This window comes from Zonotrichia leucophrys, chromosome 18 (assembly GCF_028769735.1).
Source record: "Zonotrichia leucophrys gambelii isolate GWCS_2022_RI chromosome 18, RI_Zleu_2.0, whole genome shotgun sequence".
Lineage (NCBI taxonomy): Eukaryota > Metazoa > Chordata > Aves > Passeriformes > Passerellidae > Zonotrichia > Zonotrichia leucophrys.
In genome coordinates, this window is record NC_088187.1 from 9,727,503 (window position 1) to 9,746,031 (window position 18,529).

General features: G+C 46.2%; 1 protein-coding gene across 2 annotated transcripts in view; it reads left to right on the plus strand.

Annotated features, from left to right (window-relative positions):
* Window positions 1-6,390: 6,390 nt before the first annotated feature.
* Window positions 6,391-18,529, plus strand: part of PRKAR1A (protein kinase cAMP-dependent type I regulatory subunit alpha) — a 19,106-nt gene continuing 6,967 nt past the window's right edge. The window contains exons 1-9 of one of the 2 annotated variants that reach the window (XM_064728477.1): window positions 6,391-6,530; window positions 7,425-7,488; window positions 9,453-9,631; window positions 15,696-15,869; window positions 16,495-16,586; window positions 16,756-16,817; window positions 17,304-17,350; window positions 17,855-18,013; window positions 18,440-18,500. In XM_064728477.1, coding sequence (XP_064584547.1) covers window positions 9,455-9,631; window positions 15,696-15,869; window positions 16,495-16,586; window positions 16,756-16,817; window positions 17,304-17,350; window positions 17,855-18,013; window positions 18,440-18,500 — 772 coding nt within the window. In that variant the 5' untranslated portion in view covers window positions 6,391-6,530; window positions 7,425-7,488; window positions 9,453-9,454. The remainder of the gene's footprint in view (window positions 6,531-7,424; window positions 7,489-9,452; window positions 9,632-15,695; window positions 15,870-16,494; window positions 16,587-16,755; window positions 16,818-17,303; window positions 17,351-17,854; window positions 18,014-18,439; window positions 18,501-18,529) is intronic. The other variant, XM_064728478.1, reaches the window with a different exon arrangement.

The following is an 18,529-nucleotide window of genomic DNA, read 5'->3' on the forward strand; positions in this document are numbered from 1 at the left end:
ACAAGGCCTGCTAAATCCTGCTCTTTGGATTATCCAGTGGGTTACACTGTGTTAGTTCAATCTTGCTCCTTGGAGTATCCCATGGGTTACACCGGGTGTGTTCAATCCTGCTCCTTGGAGTATCCAGTGGTACACTAGGTTTGTTCAATCCTGCTCCTTGGAGTATCCCATGGGTTACACAAGGCCTGCTAAATCCTGCTCTTTGGATTATCCAATGGGTTACACTGTGTTAGTTCACTCTTACTCCTTGGAGTATCCCATGGGTTACACCGGGTGTGTTCAATCCTGCTCTCTGGATTACCCAGTGGGTTCCCTGCCCCTCCACTGCAGGAAGGAGCACTGACATCAGAGGGAGTTGAGCAGCCCTGCTAATGGAATGCTAGAGAAGGGAGAGTGGAATTTCCACCTGCACTCTCCTCGTATTTTGATGAGTTTACTCGTTATTTCTGTCAGGGCAGACAAGGAGATTGTCTCCTGTTATGCAATGAAAAAATAAGAAGAAAGCAGAGAGCTGGGTTGGTTGTCAGAGGCCATTCGGAGTTTGGAAGAATCTCGATCACAAGATGCAGGTACCACAGAAGTCATCACTTCAAAGCCTTTTTTTAATATTGTGATTCCCATATTAAATATAAAAATGTGGGGAAGTAAAACCCAATGGACAGAACACATTTGTGAGAGTCACCAGCAGACTAACTTGTCTTGCTAAATTGTCTGGACAGGTTCTAACGTGGAGTGGGGAGGGGAAGGGGGACACAGGGGAGATGTGCGTGCCATGAGCACAGGGAATTCACTGCCCTCTGTTTAAGGTACAGAAATTGGGAAAGATTCATGGGGACCCTGAGAGCCGTGTGTGTACTGGCATCATCCAGGGTGAGGGAGGAACAGGAGCAGTCATGGCAGACTCCACAGCCAGTCTGGAGTCACCAAGGCTTTGTGAGCTTTGCTTTTGATGCTTTTCCTTCTCTGTTTTAGGTGCTGAGCCTGTGCCTGATCCTGGCAGGCAGGGAGTGTGCTTGGGAGCAGCCCTTGCAGATGTGCTTGATGGGGTCAGGGGAGAGCTCACAACTGGATGCTGCATTTCCTTGTCAGTTGGATTAATGCTCCTGATCTTGTCCTCACTCTGGAAATGCTCCATTTCTCTAAGTAGCATTAGGACATCTCACGTGCCCTGGGCATGGATTATCTCCCTGGGGGCCTGACACTGCTCACAGGGGTGACACAGGCCAAGGGTGGCTCATGTTCCTGGCTCTCTGGGGGGCACACTGGAGTGATTCCTGCTGAGAATCATGAGATTTGTACCACAGAGAGCAAAGGGGTTAAAACTGGGAGAGGAACTTTTCCCTTCCTTTTAACTCTTGGATACAGCACGAATTGTAACTCCTCTGTAATTATCTAAAAATCAAAAAATGTTCTGACGTGAGAGATCAGAACAAGCTGCATTGTGAGAGGGAGACTGGGAACACACGGAGGTCCCAACAGCCAGAGGAGCTTTGGGTTCCCACATGGCCTGGAGTGAGCAGAGCAGGGAGCAGCTGGGAGGGAGAACTTTGGGAGAGGCCGGCTCACTGCCCAAGCCCTTAGCACAGAAGATTTATCACCTGGGGGACTTTCTCCTCTTCCATGCTAGAGGACACAAGGAGGGGTTTGGAGGAGAAGTGGCACAAAACGTTGGTGTAATAAATGCATTAATAGCAGAGTTCAAACAGAGAATGCAGGGCAGCACCTACACTGCCCACAGGGCCAAGGGAGCCTCCATCCATGTGGATGTCATGCCCTGACTTCTTTTGCCAACCACACTGGATTAACAGCAGAGTCCAAACAGAGAATGCAGGGCAGCACCCACACTGCCCACAGCACTCTGTGGTGCCCACAGAGCCAAAGGAGCCCCCATCCATGTGGATGCCATGCCCTGACTCCTTTTGCCAACCACCCTGGATCAGTTCTCCTGTGCCTGGCTTGAAGCTTGTTCAAGCAGTTCAATTGCTGATCCCCATTACTGCAGCATGCAAACCTCTCAAGAGCTTGGATCCATGCTCAGCCCAGAAAGTGCTTTTATCCTCATTGTGCTGGAGATAGAGTGGGGCTAAATGGCTAAATGAGAGGCTGGAAATCAGTAGGAGAGCAGGAATCTAGAGCTGCAATTCTTAACCATCTTGCTGCTTCAGATGTGAGTGTTACAGCTGGAGAGTGAAAAAAGGCTCTATCGTTTTCCTGTGGGCACACAGCGCGGCCAAGCAAGCCTGAGCTGACATTTCAAAGACCTTTTGTTTTTCAAGTGGGTTCCTTCCATCTGGGAAAATGCTCTATTATCTTGGGGGGAGGGAGAGAGCAACTTGCAGAAATGGCTCGATTCTGTAGCCAGTTTGTTAGATGTCAGGCCAGACATTGTTTGGATGTCAGTCCAGACCAAGGAGAGTGCATCTGACCAATGTGTTTACTTTGCCACCTGCTTTCAGAGAAAAGCACGTAAGCAAATTCAAATGTTTTGAATGCTTTCATGTGTGCATTTATCTTGCAGGAGAACTGTGTCCCAGATGATACTGGGAGAGGGAGCTCTCCCAGACTCTGTTAAAAGCACAAGAACTGAGCATTCTTTTCAATGGGGGTATTTACATTCTGTTACAAAAGAAACACTGGGAGTATTTCCCAGGCATTCCCGGAAAAGAACTGGGCAGTAGCTGCACACTAGCTCAGTGCTCTTTAATTTGGTTTGTGCCAGAGAGATCTCAAAGTCAAGAATCACATTTGCAGATGCTTGGGCAGTTCATGAACTGCTGAGCTGCCCAGAGGTTGTATAAAGTTAATGATGCAGAGCAAAGCCTGCTGACATCCAAACTGCAGGAGGCACAGACCTGCAGCTCTCCCATCTCCTTCCTTCTCTCTGGAGGCAAGAACCTTTTTTTGCCCCACTTCAGGTGCTGCTTTCTATCTCCCAGGTCTTGTGGGGCAGCCTAACCCTTACCTGGAACTGTTTCCCACTGCATTAATGCCTGTCCTCATTGGAGCTGAGGAGAGGGAGAGCCCTTGAAGTGCAGAGACACCTGAGCAAGGAGTTGCCAATAAATATTGTCAGGAGGGTGCCTAAAGACTTCTTGGCCTGCTGTTGGGGTGGAGGTTAATCACTGATCTAGGACAGAACTCCCCAGGCTAGAAAAGAGAATGCTGAGTTCAAGTTGAGCCTGGCAAGGTGGCAGGAAGAGCACCATGACCAATGTCAGAGTTTAACCAGGGTATGCTGGCTTTTTCAAAATGTGGAGCCTGTGCTTCAGCCAACACAGGAGAGCTGTGTGACAGAGCTGAGCTGATCACAGCCTCCCTCACGCTGGGCTCATCAGCACTGACTCAGGAGGTGAAATGTTCCCAGTGTTGCCCTTTGGGTGTTGGGAGCCTTCCAGCTGGGACTCTGAAGGGCTGTGCTGCAGCAGGCACGTCTGGCACATGGAGATGGATTCCCCCACTGGTCTATCTCTTAGATCTGGCCACTTCAGGGCATTTTTTTTCTTGGCACTTGCTCGCTCTGTTTTGAGTCTTAGCAGTCATTTTCTTCTTCAAAGTAACATATGGAAATGGTTTGGGATGTGCCCATGGCAAACTGGTTCTGCACTGGGGACTGTTCCACAGAGCTGACGTCAAGCACACAGCACCTCTCAGGGTCCACGGGGGTTCTGGGCCCATGACTCATGCTGGGCTCACGGCAGGAAGTTCAAGCCCTGCCTTTCAGGCTCTTTTTGGATCATATCAATTCCTTGCTCTGTTTCTTTATCACTTTCATGTGGCCAAATGACAGATTTTACACTGCAAAACTCATCCAGAGGCTCAGACTCCCTGGCAAACACTGCATTGCTGAGGGACAAATGTCCTTCTGTCCCTGCATGCAGGGACACTGAAGTGTCACACTGAAAGCTGCCAACATCCAGAGCTTGACCTGCTACCCAGACACCCTCAATATTGTTAAAGAGAATAGATTTTTGTATGTTTGGGTTTCTAATCTATGGATCTCCCTATGAATCACTGTGTGGTGCTGTGAGCCAAGGTGTGCAGCAGTAAGAGAGGGTTGTTTTCAGTGCTAGTTAAAGCTTAAACAAAATACAAGGAGCTGTGGCCAAAGGATACAGTGTGAACTCTACCTCTGACACCTCATGGTCCACAGAGAGCTCACAGTTTTTAATTCCTGATTTTCTGATGTAGATTTCAGGGCTGTTTGGGATAATGGCAGCTTCTGTTTGTGGATGAAACCTTTTTGTACCACTAAAACTTCTTCCCCCATTCACTCCACCTCAAGACAGCACACATGCTGCAGCCACTGGCCAGGAGTGTTCCAGGTTGTGCTCTGCCCCTTTGAAACCCCATTTGTACCTCATGGGTGATGGACATGCCTGATTTAACACCTAAATCTGCGTGTGTGTGACAAAACCACTGGCTGCTTCAATTTGATTTCATCCCAGAGGCTGCTCCAGGACTCTGTGCTCACAGAACATGGTCCTGAGTTGGGTGGTACCTTCAGTAGAAGCCCCTGGCACTGCAGCACCCCAGCTCCCCACTGTGAACTGGGCTGTCACTGTGAATTGGGCTGTCACTGTGAATTGGGCTGTCACTGACCTTTCAGGCAGCTCTTTCTGCCCCACGCACACAGCAGGGCTGGGTGACGTCTGTGCTCTTATTTCCCACCTTGGCTCTCACCCTCCTCCCCCCTGAGCTCTCCTCTGCTCTCCAGCAGCCACAGATTGCTCCATGAGAAACTGATGCATGAAGTAGTTTGAAATCAAAGTTGTGGGAACAGCGCTGACGGTAATGCCAGTTATTTACTCAGGAATGCTTAATTGGGTGGTTAAGACCAGGATCTGACTTTAATTCAGACCAGACCAAAGAGAACAGGGCTTTGTTTGTTTTTCATTTCCCTTACGTCTTTGGCAGTGTGAGAATTAACACGTGGGGACGTGGGAGCATCAGCTCATGGAAGTGAGATTTAACTTTGAGAAGTGAGATTTAACTTTGAGAGATAACCAGTGCTGACTCACTCACTGTGTCCAGTGGCCTCACAAAACTCACCCTGGAAGCTGCTTCTGTTCCCTTTCTCCTGGCTCCAGGACTCCAGCAGGGATTGCATCAAGCACAAGGGAATACTTGTTTCCCTAAGAAAGAGGACGTTGCAGAACAGGTTTTACACAGGGGCAGAGCTTTGTTCCAGATGGGATCTATCCCAAAACAGCACCAGGACTTGTCCAAACAAGGAGATGTGACACTAGCATAAAGAAAAAAGGGGAGGTAAAAACTTGAGGAAGAAATGTGTAGGTGGGAATGCAGATGACTTTTTGTGGTGTTCAGAAACTTCCAGTAGTTTTGAGTTTCAGAAGGAACTGTTCTATAACCAGCTGAGCAAGTAATTTGGTATTTCGATGCTGTACTCTGACAGTGTTTCACAAATATTAACTACTGTTATTTATATTTTTCGTAAAAGTACCAGCTCTGAGCTTAATGTCAGAAAACCCTGGACCCTGGCTTCTAATTAACCTGGATAACATAGAAATTATTAAAGATTTGGGGAATGTGAGCTCAGGAGCTGGACTGGGTCTGTCGGAATTGCAGGTCCAAGATCTACACCCAAGTTATTACCCTTTATGTCTTCAATATAAGAGCTAATAAACAAGAAACCCCCCAGCAGGTAGTTCCTGATGGATTGTGTATCACAGCACAAACACCACTATCTTCTTATATCAAAATATACATTGAACTGTTGCTGTTGAGAATAATTGTCACTGTACATTATGTGATTCTCCCATATGGTAAAGCACAAATGAGTGCTGGCTGAAGTGATGTAACATTAGAGAAAAAAGCTGAGTTATGTTCTGTGTTGCAAGATCAGCAAATGCACAGTTCAGGGTTCATTTTTAGGGCTCATTTCTCCTCCCCAAGCCCATAGATGAGTTCTGCCCGTGCCAGCACAGCCTGGATATAAAAATAATGTAAATTAATTCTTATGGCTTGAAGTAGACAAAGTGAATGGAGTCAAAGGGCTCATCTCAGCATAAAGACACATGAAATAATTCCCATGCGGATTGACATCGATTATAGTGAAATCTTTGCCAAACTTGAATATAATTTATTTTCCTCCACCTATAACAATCAATGATCTTTTAACCAAGCCTTTCCACACCGGGGACTGCTGCGGCTGTGTCGGTGTGGAGTTGATACCCCGGTAGATCCCACTCCCTTCAGGATTTCTATCTCCCCTCGCCATTCCCGCTCCCCTCAGGGGATCCCACACCCCTCAGCACACCCCCACCCCGTTCCCGCCAGCCCCGCGCGCCTTAAAGCCGCAGGCTCCTCCCGCGCAGCTCCCCGGCCTGGGCCCGCGCCGCGCCCACCGTTGCCCCTTTAAGGTTACCGCGGCGACGGGCCCGGGCGAGAGCGAGGCGCATTGACGTCAGGGCGGGCGGGGCCCGTCCGGCCGGTCGGTTTCCGGTGCCGCCGCTGCAGCGAGGCCGCGGCCGGGCCGGGACGGGCGGGGGGTCCCGGCGGAGCCGCCGCAGGTGAGCGGGGCGGGGGCAGCGGCCGGGCGGCCCCGGGGCGGCGGCGGGGCCGGGGGCGGCGAGAACCGCGCGGGACGGGCGCGGAGCGGGAGGCTGCGGCCTTGGGGCGGGGCCGGCCCGGCCCGGCTGAGGGAGCGGGGCCGCGGCTCCGGGGGTGCTGCGGAGACAGCGGCGCCTTCTCGGGCCAGTGTCCGAGGAGGCGCCGCGGGTTGTGAGGCCGGGTCCAGAGGCGCTTCACGGCCTTTGGGCCGGTTTGCCCCGGCGGTTCCGTGTCCCTCGCCCCGGGGGTACCGGCTCGGTGCCGCCCCGGTGGCCCCGCGTGTGAAGCGGCCGCAGCCCCTTGAGCGCTCCGTGATGGGCTGGGCTGGGCGGGGCAGCCACGCCTTGGGCAGCTCGGAGAAGCTTTGGGATTGTGCAGAAAAAATGGCTCGTAGAGATAAATAGCGGGGTTTTCATTTTGCCCGTGATGCCGCATTTCCTGCCCCGCTCTGCCCTTCTGGCGTGGCCCGGGGCCGCTCGGTGAGCGCTGACCTTCAGTGCGGGCTGCCCGAACAAAAGGAGGGACTGGGGAACTTCTGGGCGCTCTCTCAGCCCGTGGGGAGGCCACGCTTTGTGTTTATGCAATGCACAATACACGTGTGTGTGTGTGTGTGTCCTTGAGCAGGGATTAAGTGTGACAGTCACAACACCTGCGTGAAGTGTTGGTAATTCCTTATTAACTCGAAGCCTTTGTAATCTCCAGCAGCAGAATTCATAGGGGCACGTTGTTGTGTTGTCTCTGTGCCCTGGGTTTTCTTGCTGCTGCATCAGCAGGATAAACCCCATGATGTGACTTCAGTGACTTGTCATTTCTCAAAATTATTTTGACTGAATCCATTTTTTCCCTTTCAAAAGCTGATCCCGGGATCAACATATCTTACTGCATATAAATAAGCTGTTGCCACACTCCCTGTACCAGGTAACTTTCTTTATATTTCATCCAAAAAATGCCCTGAGAAATTCTTCCCTGTTTCTTTAACTCTTACAGTGTTAATTTTCTTATGAAAAAAAAGACATGAAATGTGTGTCTATATACATGGATACGTAAAAAATGTATTTTAAAATGGTTTTACAACCTTGTGGTGGGCTGAGCCAGGCTAGATGCTAAGCACCCACCAAAACTGCTCCATCACTGCCCTCTTTAACTCAACAACAGAAGGAAAATATAAGGAAAGGTTCCTGGACTGAGATAAGGGAGAGATCACTCACCGTTTGCCATCATGGGCAAAACAGACTCCACTGGGGGAAATTGGTAATAAATTAAACTAATTAAATTTGAGTAGGATAATGAGAAATAAAGCCAAATCTTACAAACATCTTCCTGGCCCTCTCCCTTCTTTCCAGCCTTAACTTTACTCCTGATGTTCTCTGCCTGCCCTCAGAGGATGGGGATTGCAGTCAGTTCCTTGCACGCTGTCTCTGCTGCTCCATCCTGCTCAGGGGAAGGTCTCACACCTTCCCAATGGGAGACAGTCCTCCATGGGCTTCTCCAACATAAATCCTTGCTGCAGGCTGCTCTCCAGCCTGCTTTCCCTTCCATGGTTATAACTCCTGCCAGAAAACCACCCCAGCACAGGATTCCTGTGGGGCACACTGGGATTTCCTCTGCTCCAGTCCTCCTCAGGGTGTAGGTGGATCTGTGCTCTCCTGGGGCTCTCCAGGGGCTGTGGGTGAATCTCTGCTCCCCTGTGGACCTCTCGGGCTTCTGGGTGCATCTCTGCTCCCCATGGATTTCCATGGGCTGTGAGTGGATCTCTGCTCCCCTTTGGATTTCCATGGGCTGTGAGTGCATCTCTGCTCCCCCATAGACCTCCATGGGCTGTGGTTGAATCTCTGCTCCCCTGTGGATCCCCATGGGCTCTGGGTGGATCTCTGCTCCCTGGGCTGCATCCCAGGCTGCCAGGGAATCCATGCTCCAGGGCCTGGACCCCCTCCTGCTCTGACCCTGGGGCCTGCAGGGCTGTTTTTCCCAGTTTTTTCCATGTATTCCCCCTCCTCTCTCTGCCTGGAGTGGCCATCTCTCCTCCCTCCTTAGCTCCATTGTCCCCAAGGCTGTGTCACTGTCACTGATGGGCCCAGCCTCAGCCAGTGGCAGTTTCATGTTGGAGCTGACTGGCACTGGCTCTGTTTGACATGGAGAAAGCAGCCAGCAGCTTCCCACAGACCCCCTCCTGTACCCCAAAATCTGGAAGTGGAAACCCAGTACAAACTTGAAAGGGGAGAAGAATCTCCTTAAGAACATTTCTGAAAGTGTCATAGCTGAAGTCTTTAGAAAACCTGGCCTGATATCAGATGTTTAAAGCTGCACTTTTCATTATTTACAGTTGCAGAGGTATTTTGGGATTGCAGTGTGTCCATGGAATAAGTGATGAGCTATGAGCAGGTTTCAGTTACACAGGAGCTTTTTAGGAGCTGTGTCTGTAATCCATAACTTCCGACAGCAAACCCTGCCCTGGCATTTTGGCTTCAACCTGAGCATGTTCCACTTCCGAATGCTGCTCATGCCTGGCCTCTCACATTTCCAGCTCCCACCCACCTCTCTCCTGGCCCTCACCCAGCCCCATCACCCCACACAGCTCCTGACAGGAGCCTCCAGTCCTACAGAACCCTCAGTTCAGGTGGGATCTTCCCTGACACAGGGCTTGAGTTGTTGAAGCTTTCTCAGCTTTTCCTTTTCTGCCAGAGTTCTGATTTCGGATTTCTTTCCAGGTGCTAAATAAGTTCCCAGCATTTTCTTTAGCTTAGTTTGTTAAAGGTATTTTTTTTGCTGTGGTGTCAATAAGATAATGCAGCATAACTTTATTTTGGGCTGCACCATCTTTGTTTCCAAAGTAGTTTCCAGTAGTTATGTATTATTTAACCTCCTCCTTGTGTTCCCTTCAGCCATGGCAGCTTCCAGCAGCAGCAGCAGCGAGGAGGAGCGGAGCCTTCGGGAGTGTGAGCTTTACATCCAGAAACACAACATCCAGCAGCTGCTGAAGGATTGCATCGTGCAGCTGTGCACTGTGAGACCTGAGCGACCCATGGGCTTCATCAGGGAGTACTTTGAGAGATTGGAGAAGGTAAAAACACAGAGGGTGGAACAAATGATATTGAGATGTATTTTTGTTATTTAGGGGCTGAGCTGCAGATCTGACCGGTTGTGTTGAATGTTTGAAATTGAAGTGATACTTTTGGAAAGCAGATCCTGTTTTCCAGTGTTTGTGCACCTCTGTCACACCAAAGGCTGTAGGACAGACCATAAGGTGACAAGGAGACTTAGCCAGGTGTGATCCCAGCCCAGGGCTTACTCATGGAGGATACACAGCATACATGGGTGTGTCTGGAGCTGGAGAGCTCTGGGGATTGACCTTGCTGGATGCTGCTGAGGGCATTTGGATTCTTCTATTGATTTCCAGTAATGGGGGCAGAGCACAGAAGTGGTGCCAGTGGTATTATCCAGAAGATAAATGAATATTTGCATTGCAGATCTGGAGGAGCAAGCCTGTTTGTGCCTTCTCTTGGGAGTTCAGTGTTGCTGTCCCTCTTGTGTTTGCCCTGAGCTCCCTTTGGTGTTTTTGTTGTTGCTGGAAGCATTCTGGGATCTTGGGAATAGAAAGCATTGAAACAGTGATTTCACACTCATCTGACCTGGTAATTTTGTATATTGATCACTAAGCAGGTAGGAGAAGGAGCTGTAGTGGAAATGGGAAGATTAAAGGCTTGTGTGAGGAAAGGTTGGATACAAATGTACTCAGAATTAGTAAATAGTGCAGCTGTGACCTTGTGCAGCTCTTGTTTGCAGGTGCTGCTCTCAGTACCTGTATAAGGCTGTTAGATATTTATCTTTTTTTTTTCCTAGTGAGTTACTAATTGCTGCTATAAAGAAGAAGGAAATTAACACTGGAGATCATAAATATGTCTTGTAGAAATTGTATTTTAATGGAAATGTTCAGGATTAGTACTAGAAAATGACCAAGAGGTCCAGACTACCTGCTATAACTCTTAATTTATTTGGGGAACATTTTGCTTATGAAATTAAGAGCTCTGACTTTTTTTTTGTTGTGTGTATCAGCAATAAACCAGTGAATAATGAGGTTGTTAAAAATCCCTTGTCCTTGCCTGTTACAATGACACTTTCCTCTCCTTGGATTCTTGAGTTTTGAGGTTCTGCTAGGTTGGGAATTTTAAAGCATCACCACAGGTATCTATAGACAAAATTTTACCAAGTAAACCACATCACTGTGCTTAGAATAAATCCTAAACCAATCCATATGTGGGGATGTCAAATGAGATTATTTGGGTGCTTTTGTGCAGTGGATTTATGATCAACATGCAGTATTTGGGAACTTAATTTGTTTTTTAGCAAGATAACAAGTCCAGCTCTGAATTAATGACATCAATGTTGGAATTGAATAAGTTGATGATTTTATTCTGCTGCACATTGGCTCTTTGTGTACTTGGTCAGCCTACACTGAAGCTGCAAATAAAACTGGTAGGAGATGTTTTTTCCCCTTAAATTGCTCTGAATTTTGGTCAGGGTCTTTTCTCATGGTTCCCAAGTGCCCTCTAGTGCAGCTGTAGCTACAAGTGAAACTGGAGCATTTTTTTGTTGCCTCCTTTGGTTTAAACTCGCTGTGATTTCCCCACTCAGCTGGGCTGAGTTTCCCCAGTATCTGTATTTGAAATGAATACATGATTTTAGCCATGTGTACCTTGATGCTGTGGTACCTGCCCAGCTCTCAGGTGAGCACTGAGCATCCTGTGCTGGGCAGGAAACTCCTGACACCCCTGTCTGCAGAGCACAATGCTCAGCAACTTTATTAACCAGCCTTCAGCTCTGCTCCAGCCAAAATGCCTGAAATCACTCTGCTTCCCCTCCCAAATCATGTCTGTTACACCTGTAATAAAGCACAGCAGCTTTTCAGTGTGCTTTCTGAATTCTCCTCTCTCTGACTGAATCTCAACCTGAGGTTTTTTAAATAAGATTGATTTTTGAAGGAATACCATTGAAGATTGAAGTGAGCTTGCTATTTTCTCTCTCATTCTCTTGACAAGTCATCTCTTCCACTGCACACAAACAGAGCTGATTCACTGGCATGTTATTAAAATATGTTGAAGCAATTTAAACATGCTTTAGAATTTCTGTTCAGAAACATTCAAATTGCTGCCTCCGAGATGGTTACAGCTACTACAGGAATTCAAATGTCCTCCTCTGGGTTATGAAAGCTGTTAGGTGAATCTAATTACTGCTCATTGATTGTATAAATGGTTTTATTTTATCTGTTTGTGGTGTGCTAAGGCCTCTGTTCTCTTTGCTGTGCAAACATGTGTGGTAATGGCAATACCTGCTAAAAGCAGTAATGGCTCTCCAGTGCTGGGCTGGGCTGTGGAAATTCAATGTAGAGATCATTATTGCAGCCTGCCAGGTGAATCCTGCCTTTGGACATGCCTGCCCTCTGGAATAAGGGCATTGAAATACTGTGTGTGATGCAGTTATGTGCACATCAGGCTTTACAGAGAGCTGGAATTAGGAAGTGTGATGGACATGCAGTCACTGCCTGTTCCCCACCCCCTGCCCTGCTCAGATATTATAAATATTATATTAAAAATGTATATAATATATATATTTATGCATTATATATATATTTATATATATGTGTTTATATATGTATTTATATATATATATATTTATATATCTGAATATTTTCCTAAGTGTTTCTTTTGCAAAACAAGCTAGTTTATGAGGATATACCGTGCAGTTGTGAATTTCTGGCAGAGCTTTTTTAAAAATGCCTTTATAGCTTCTGAATGTTTGGGTTTTTTTAAATGTGATATAAATGAAATGCTCATTACCAGAAGAAGTTGAGATTGTGTCTGGTGCCATGGCAATTAGCAGGTTTTACAGTGTACATAATTCTGAAATTGTGAAGGTTTCCTTCAGTAGCTGATAGACTTAAATCTGAGTATATGAAGTGTCATCACTTCAGTATTATTGAATATGGAATAATTGAAATGGAATTAAAAAACATTGGTTATTTGTCAGGAAAAATGAGGCTTGCAGTTCATGACTGACACTGAAAATTGTGAACTGCCTCATCAGCTGAAAGACCAGATCAACACTTGGATGGAATAAATAAATTATTCCTAAATCTTTCTCAGATCCTGGGAATATTTATACTGATGAGTGCAGAGCAAACTCAGTGTCTTTATCCATGATGTGTTTAATGTGAGGAGCTTCTAGACTTGAAAAAACAGATTTTCCTCATAAACTGGCTAAATCCAAAGGTAGCTGGGAATAACAACTGCCACTCCTTCTTTAGGTCCTACTGTAATTATTCTCTGATCTATTGGTTTAATAAATGGGATTTATTGTCAGAAATTGTAAAAGGTGTGTATTAAAAAGATGAAACAGATGATAGGATGTATGGCACAGGGTTGTCTGGCAGTGTAATAGGAATATCTGGAGATTTACAGTTTAGTTGCAGCAGTGATGTTTGGAGCTGATGATCTTGGAGGTCTCTTTACCCTCATTCTCTGGTTCTGTTCTATGATTTGTCTCAGGGAGAATCTTATTGGTGAATGTGTGTATGGACTGTTTGGAGTAACTGGTGTATTTTAAATTAATACATTATTTTACCCATATGTAACTTGTTTCTGTGTCTATCCCCTACTTACTATTCTAAAAAAAAAAGTTAATTTTGGGTCAGACAGAAGTTACCAGTTATAATTTTTTGTTTTAGTGCAGTTTCCTTCTCCCTGAGTGGGGCATTGCCCTGAGGAGTCTCTTCAAGAGTGTTTTGATAACAACTCCCTCACTAAATGCTGCTGAGTGCTTCAGTCTCTGATCACAATATTTAATATTTTATGTGATACTGGAAAAAACCCAGCAGCTGGTGTTCACTTATTTAAAAAATGTCTTTTTTAATGGTTAAGTATTTTGCATATGAACAAACATGTTCTGTGGTTGATGGTGGGGCACTTTACACCAAACATTTATTACTGCTCAAGCTATTTTTAATTTCATCTCTGTTGAGATAAAATCAGAGGACCAGAAATGAGTTTTAAATACATTTTGCTGCCATGGCTGGGAAATGTGGCACCATTTGATCAATGGGCCAAGAGCAGGAAGTGAAGGGTGAGGCTGAGGAGCTCGAGGGGCAGTGCAGACTCCCAGCAATGAGTGGGTGTCCCATGGCCCTTCCCTGGGGCTGCTGCTGGGATCAAGGGCACTGGGACAGACCCAGCTTTACAAGGGCTGCAGCTCTGTCCTGTCCGGTTTTCGGCTGTTTGGATGGCCTGGAAAGGCCCGGGGTGGCCTTGGGGCAGCCCGCGCTTCAAAGGACGAGAAGAGGCTTCAGTTCTTTTCTCAGTCTCGGTGTTTATTAATTGTTTATCTAAAAGATTTTCTCTCGGCCCGACAGAGCTCTGCTCAGCAGCCAGCCATGAGCACACTCCCTGCCCTCCGGGCGGTCACCTATCTTTATACCCATTGTTACGTGTACAATATTTATCATTTTTCCCCAATACCATTTATTCTTATTACCCGGTGCACTTTTAGTAATGACCAATCCCAAAGTGCCACCATCACCACAGAAGATGGAGGAGAAGAAGAAGAAGAAGAAGAAGAAGGACAGGACACGCCCCAATTCCTCCATCTTACTTCTCTAAACCCCCCTGTACAGAAATCCTAAACCCTGTGTTTCACTCTCTAATTAACTAATCCCTTCACCATTCACCCCTGTCACAGAGAAAAAATGTGGGCCTTTGTCGGGGCCGAGCCATTTGTCGGTGAGGGGAGACTCAGACACTCAATATGAGTGATAAGCAAATTCCATTTATTGAAGAGAGCATCAGACACTTATACAGCAAGTAATAAGCTTATGAATATTCTGTAAGCTAAGCAATCTATTGGTTAAACTATACCATCAACTCTTCCTCATTCCTTAGGGGGGTTACATGTCTCTTTTCTCATGCCTCTTTCACTGTTTGTTATCCTACCACAGCTAGGCCCAAGGACACTGCTATCTTGCAGGTGCCGGGTTTGGAATTAGCCATGGTTTTGTACTTTTCCATTTTCTAGCAGCTAAATTCCCAACACACCCCGGTGAAACCCTCCTATCCTCATACAGGTGTCGTCTCCTGTGTAGGATCAAAGTCCAGCCACCAGACACTTCTGGAACATTCCAGGACTCCCGAGCCCCCCAAGGGTGGTCTCGGTGGCACCTCAGTCCTGAGGTGCTGAGATCCCACACTGGGGGAACAGATGAGTCCTTGTTCTTTTACACAATGTCCCAAACTCCTGTTTCCTAACGCTGGGAAAGTCATTTGAGCTGTAATGATGTCAGTGCTCTGAGTCCAGGGTTGGCTGTTTTGTTTTTAATCTGATTTTAGTTGATTGAGGTGAATCTTTCGAAGAATCAAATTTCTGTGTGTTGAGTTAATTAGAAATTGTGTTATTGTAAGTACCCTGCTCTTCTAGGGTATCACTCCAACACAATAAGTAACTGAAGGAAATAAGGAAAACAAGTAACCTTATGCAAGGTTTGCATGTGGTTTGCATAAAAAAAAAATCCCACTTTGGCCTCCAGCATCCTTCCTCCAGCTCTATTGAAAGCAGTGTTCATGTTTCTTTCTCCCAAAATAAATGCTGGTTAGTGAGTATCAAGTTGGTCCATGACTCAACCTCTTTCAAAAGCTTCTCATGTAGCACAGATTTCTGAGGAATTGCTCCTCTGTCTTTCAACTCCAAAAAGGCTTTAACACCTCGCAGCTGAGGGGAGGAATGGGGGGTTTGCAGCTGGGCAAGTTCCTTCAGCATCTGAGGAATGTCCTCATCACCTGTTGAATACACTGGCAGAAACCAGGATCAACTTGTTCACACCAATGGTTTAATAAATGAAGAATAACTCAATAAAATAAACCCCTTTGTGATGGGAGTGGTAGGAATGAAAGGCACATCTACCACGTGGTTTTGAAAGGGCTTTGATCTCGGATGCTGCAGTCTCCTGTTTGCCTTAATGTGGCAATAATGGTGCACAGGAAGCTGCCTGGTGTTGGCAGGCTGGGCTGGAACATGATACATCTCTGCTTGGTTATTTTTCCCTTTGGATTATGTGACACAAACATGTCTTCCTTCCTGTTTAGGAGGAAACAAAGCAGTTGTTGAATCAGCTGAAGTCTGGTTCTCGCTCCGACTCCCGGGAGGACGAGATCTCCCCTCCTCCCCCCCTGAACCCCGTGGTTAAATACCGCTCACGGCGTGGGGCCATCAGTGCAGAAGTCTACACAGAAGAGGATGCTGCCTCTTATGTTAGAAAGGTGCTCTGACTCTTAAACCTTGCTCAAAATTACATCCACAACCCAAGAGTTTATCTGAACCCACCTTCTGTCCAGGGCATTAAATAACACCGAGCTCCTGGAGCCTGTTATGTTCTAATTGCTGGAAAAAGCAGACCTGTGTGTGTGGCTGTGTAACTGGAGGACAGAATAACCCATCATGCAATTAAACCATTCATGCATTACTTAGACCTGTTCCCTTTGAAGCCATGTATATTTAGATGTGCATATATTTAGATATATAGAATGTGCTTCCAGTTATTTGGCAGCTGCAACAACATTTGGCCTAATGGCAGAGCAGGCTTGCTGCTGTTGCCAGGATAACACAGGTTGAACAGATATTCATCCTCCTCTAAAAAAAACTGACAAACTGAGCATGGAATTATGCTTTTCAGTTGCATAAAATAATACAAGATTATATTTTCCTTGTGTTCAAACTGTCTGTAAACATTTACTATATTTGGGGTTATATTTATAGTGCTTGAAAAAAAAATGGAAAAAACTCCACCAGTGTTTTGTAGCAATTTAAGTTGTTTATTTACCATGGGAAATGCAGAAATTTTTCATGAGAAAAATTAACCATTTGCTTTCTTTGGTCCTCTCCTAGGTTATTCCAAAAGATTATAAAACCATGGCTGCTTTGGCAAAAGCAATTGAGAAGAATGTGCTGTTTACCCATCTTGATGATAATGAGAGGAGGTAGGAGGAAGTCTTGGTGGGGTTAAAGAGCTAAATGTGTCACAAATCTGCAGTGACTGCAGTGGTCAGGGGAACACACAGAGCTCCAGGAGCACTGTGGATGGGTTTGAGGGTACAGATGTGTGGAGTTGTGCAGGTTTTTGTCTGATTTTGGTGTCCTCTCCTGCAGTGACATCTTCGATGCGATGTTCCCCGTCACTTACATCGCAGGAGAGACTGTCATCCAGCAAGGCAAGTGACACTGTGTGCTCTGGGCATGGGGAGCTGCCTCTGGCCTAGTGCTCTTAGATTGTGTTTATTTTTTAATATAAAAGCAGGCTCACTGCAGCCACACAATTTTTTGTTGTGTTCCCTGAAGCACTTCATGCTGAAGTGAGGAGTTGGAGCCACTGGAGGAGGATGAGGCTTCCTTGCAGAGATTATCGTTGGGAATATTGTCCCTTGATGACTCTGCAGAAGTGTTATGTCAGTTTATGGATCTGGTTGGCCTTCCCAGTAATCCTGGAATTGCTGCTGATCTCCTGGGCACCAGTAGATGTCCCCTTTCATGGGGCTGAGAGGAGTGTGAAATCAGCAAAATGTGATGTTTCACCCTGCAAACTGTGCAAAAATTTGCCAGCATTGTTGGAGTCTAAACATCAAAGGTGGCAGAGATGCCAATTCTTTCTTATTATATTCAGTTTAGTGTATATTCAATATTTTTTTTCTCTTCTTTAGGTGATGAAGGTGATAACTTCTATGTTGTTGATCAAGGAGAAATGGATGTAAGCATTCCTGGTAGTTTATTAATGATCTGTTCATTCCTAGAAGAAGAATACTCTGATATTTATAGGCCTCTTCTATAGACCCTGCCTTCAGCAGTTTTGCTCATTTTAAGTTCTTACTTCTATAAGTTTGTTTTGTCCCTTAAGAGCTCAGTCTGGCTGCACAGACTGAGTTTGAAAATGAATGATTTGGACATGATACAGATGTAGGGTGGAGTTGAGGTGTGGGGCTGTCTTTAAGAACAACTTTTATTTTCCAGCCCAGCTCATTCATAGCTTTTTATGACACAGACCTTGTTGAGGGATTATTTCTCAGGAGTCTGTGTATGAGATGTAGAAGAGAATCCCTTTGTCAACAAAAATTCCAATTGTGCTGGGGTCGGAAGCATTGACAAAACCCTGAAATGATCAACCTTAGCACAGATGTGAGCATTTCCTTGTACTGCCAAGGGAGCAGAGGGCAGCAGGAAGCTGAGGGCTGTCTGACCATGCTCTGCCTTGCAGGTTTACGTGAACAGTGAGTGGGCCACCAGTGTGGGTGAGGGTGGCAGCTTTGGAGAGCTCGCCCTCATCTACGGCACCCCCCGAGCTGCCACCGTCAAAGCCAAGACCAACGTCAAGTTGTGGGGCATTGACAGGGACAGCTACAGAAGGATCCTGATGGCAAGTAGCCCTCAAAACCTGGCTTTGTGCTGTGGGGGTTATGTATCCTGGGTGTCTGTCCTTCTGCCTGTCCTTTGCTGGAGTTATTTATTCCAAATCCTGCTGTCTCTTCAGTAATCAGAAAGCTGATTACTCAACGTGCATCTCTCAGGCACAGGGCAAGGGGGAATCTTGCATTACTGAGCAAAACAATGCCAGTATTAAACTGAGCTGAGGGTGAAATAAGGCTGCAAGAATTGCTGAGTACTTTAGGAATGTTGCTCAACTGGAATATTACTGAGAGAACTTAATTTCAAAACATTTCATCTTGTGGGTTTGGGGTCTGTGAGACAGAACACTGTGTGTCTGGTTAAATTTGTTTGTGTCTGGAGTTTTATTTAGAGTAGACAGAACACTTACTTTGTGTCCTTTCCTTTTTTTTTATAGGGAAATACTTTGAGAAAGAGAAATATGTATGAGAAATTCCTTAGTAAAGTATCTATATTGGGTAAGTGAGCAGATTTTTGTTCTGGAGTG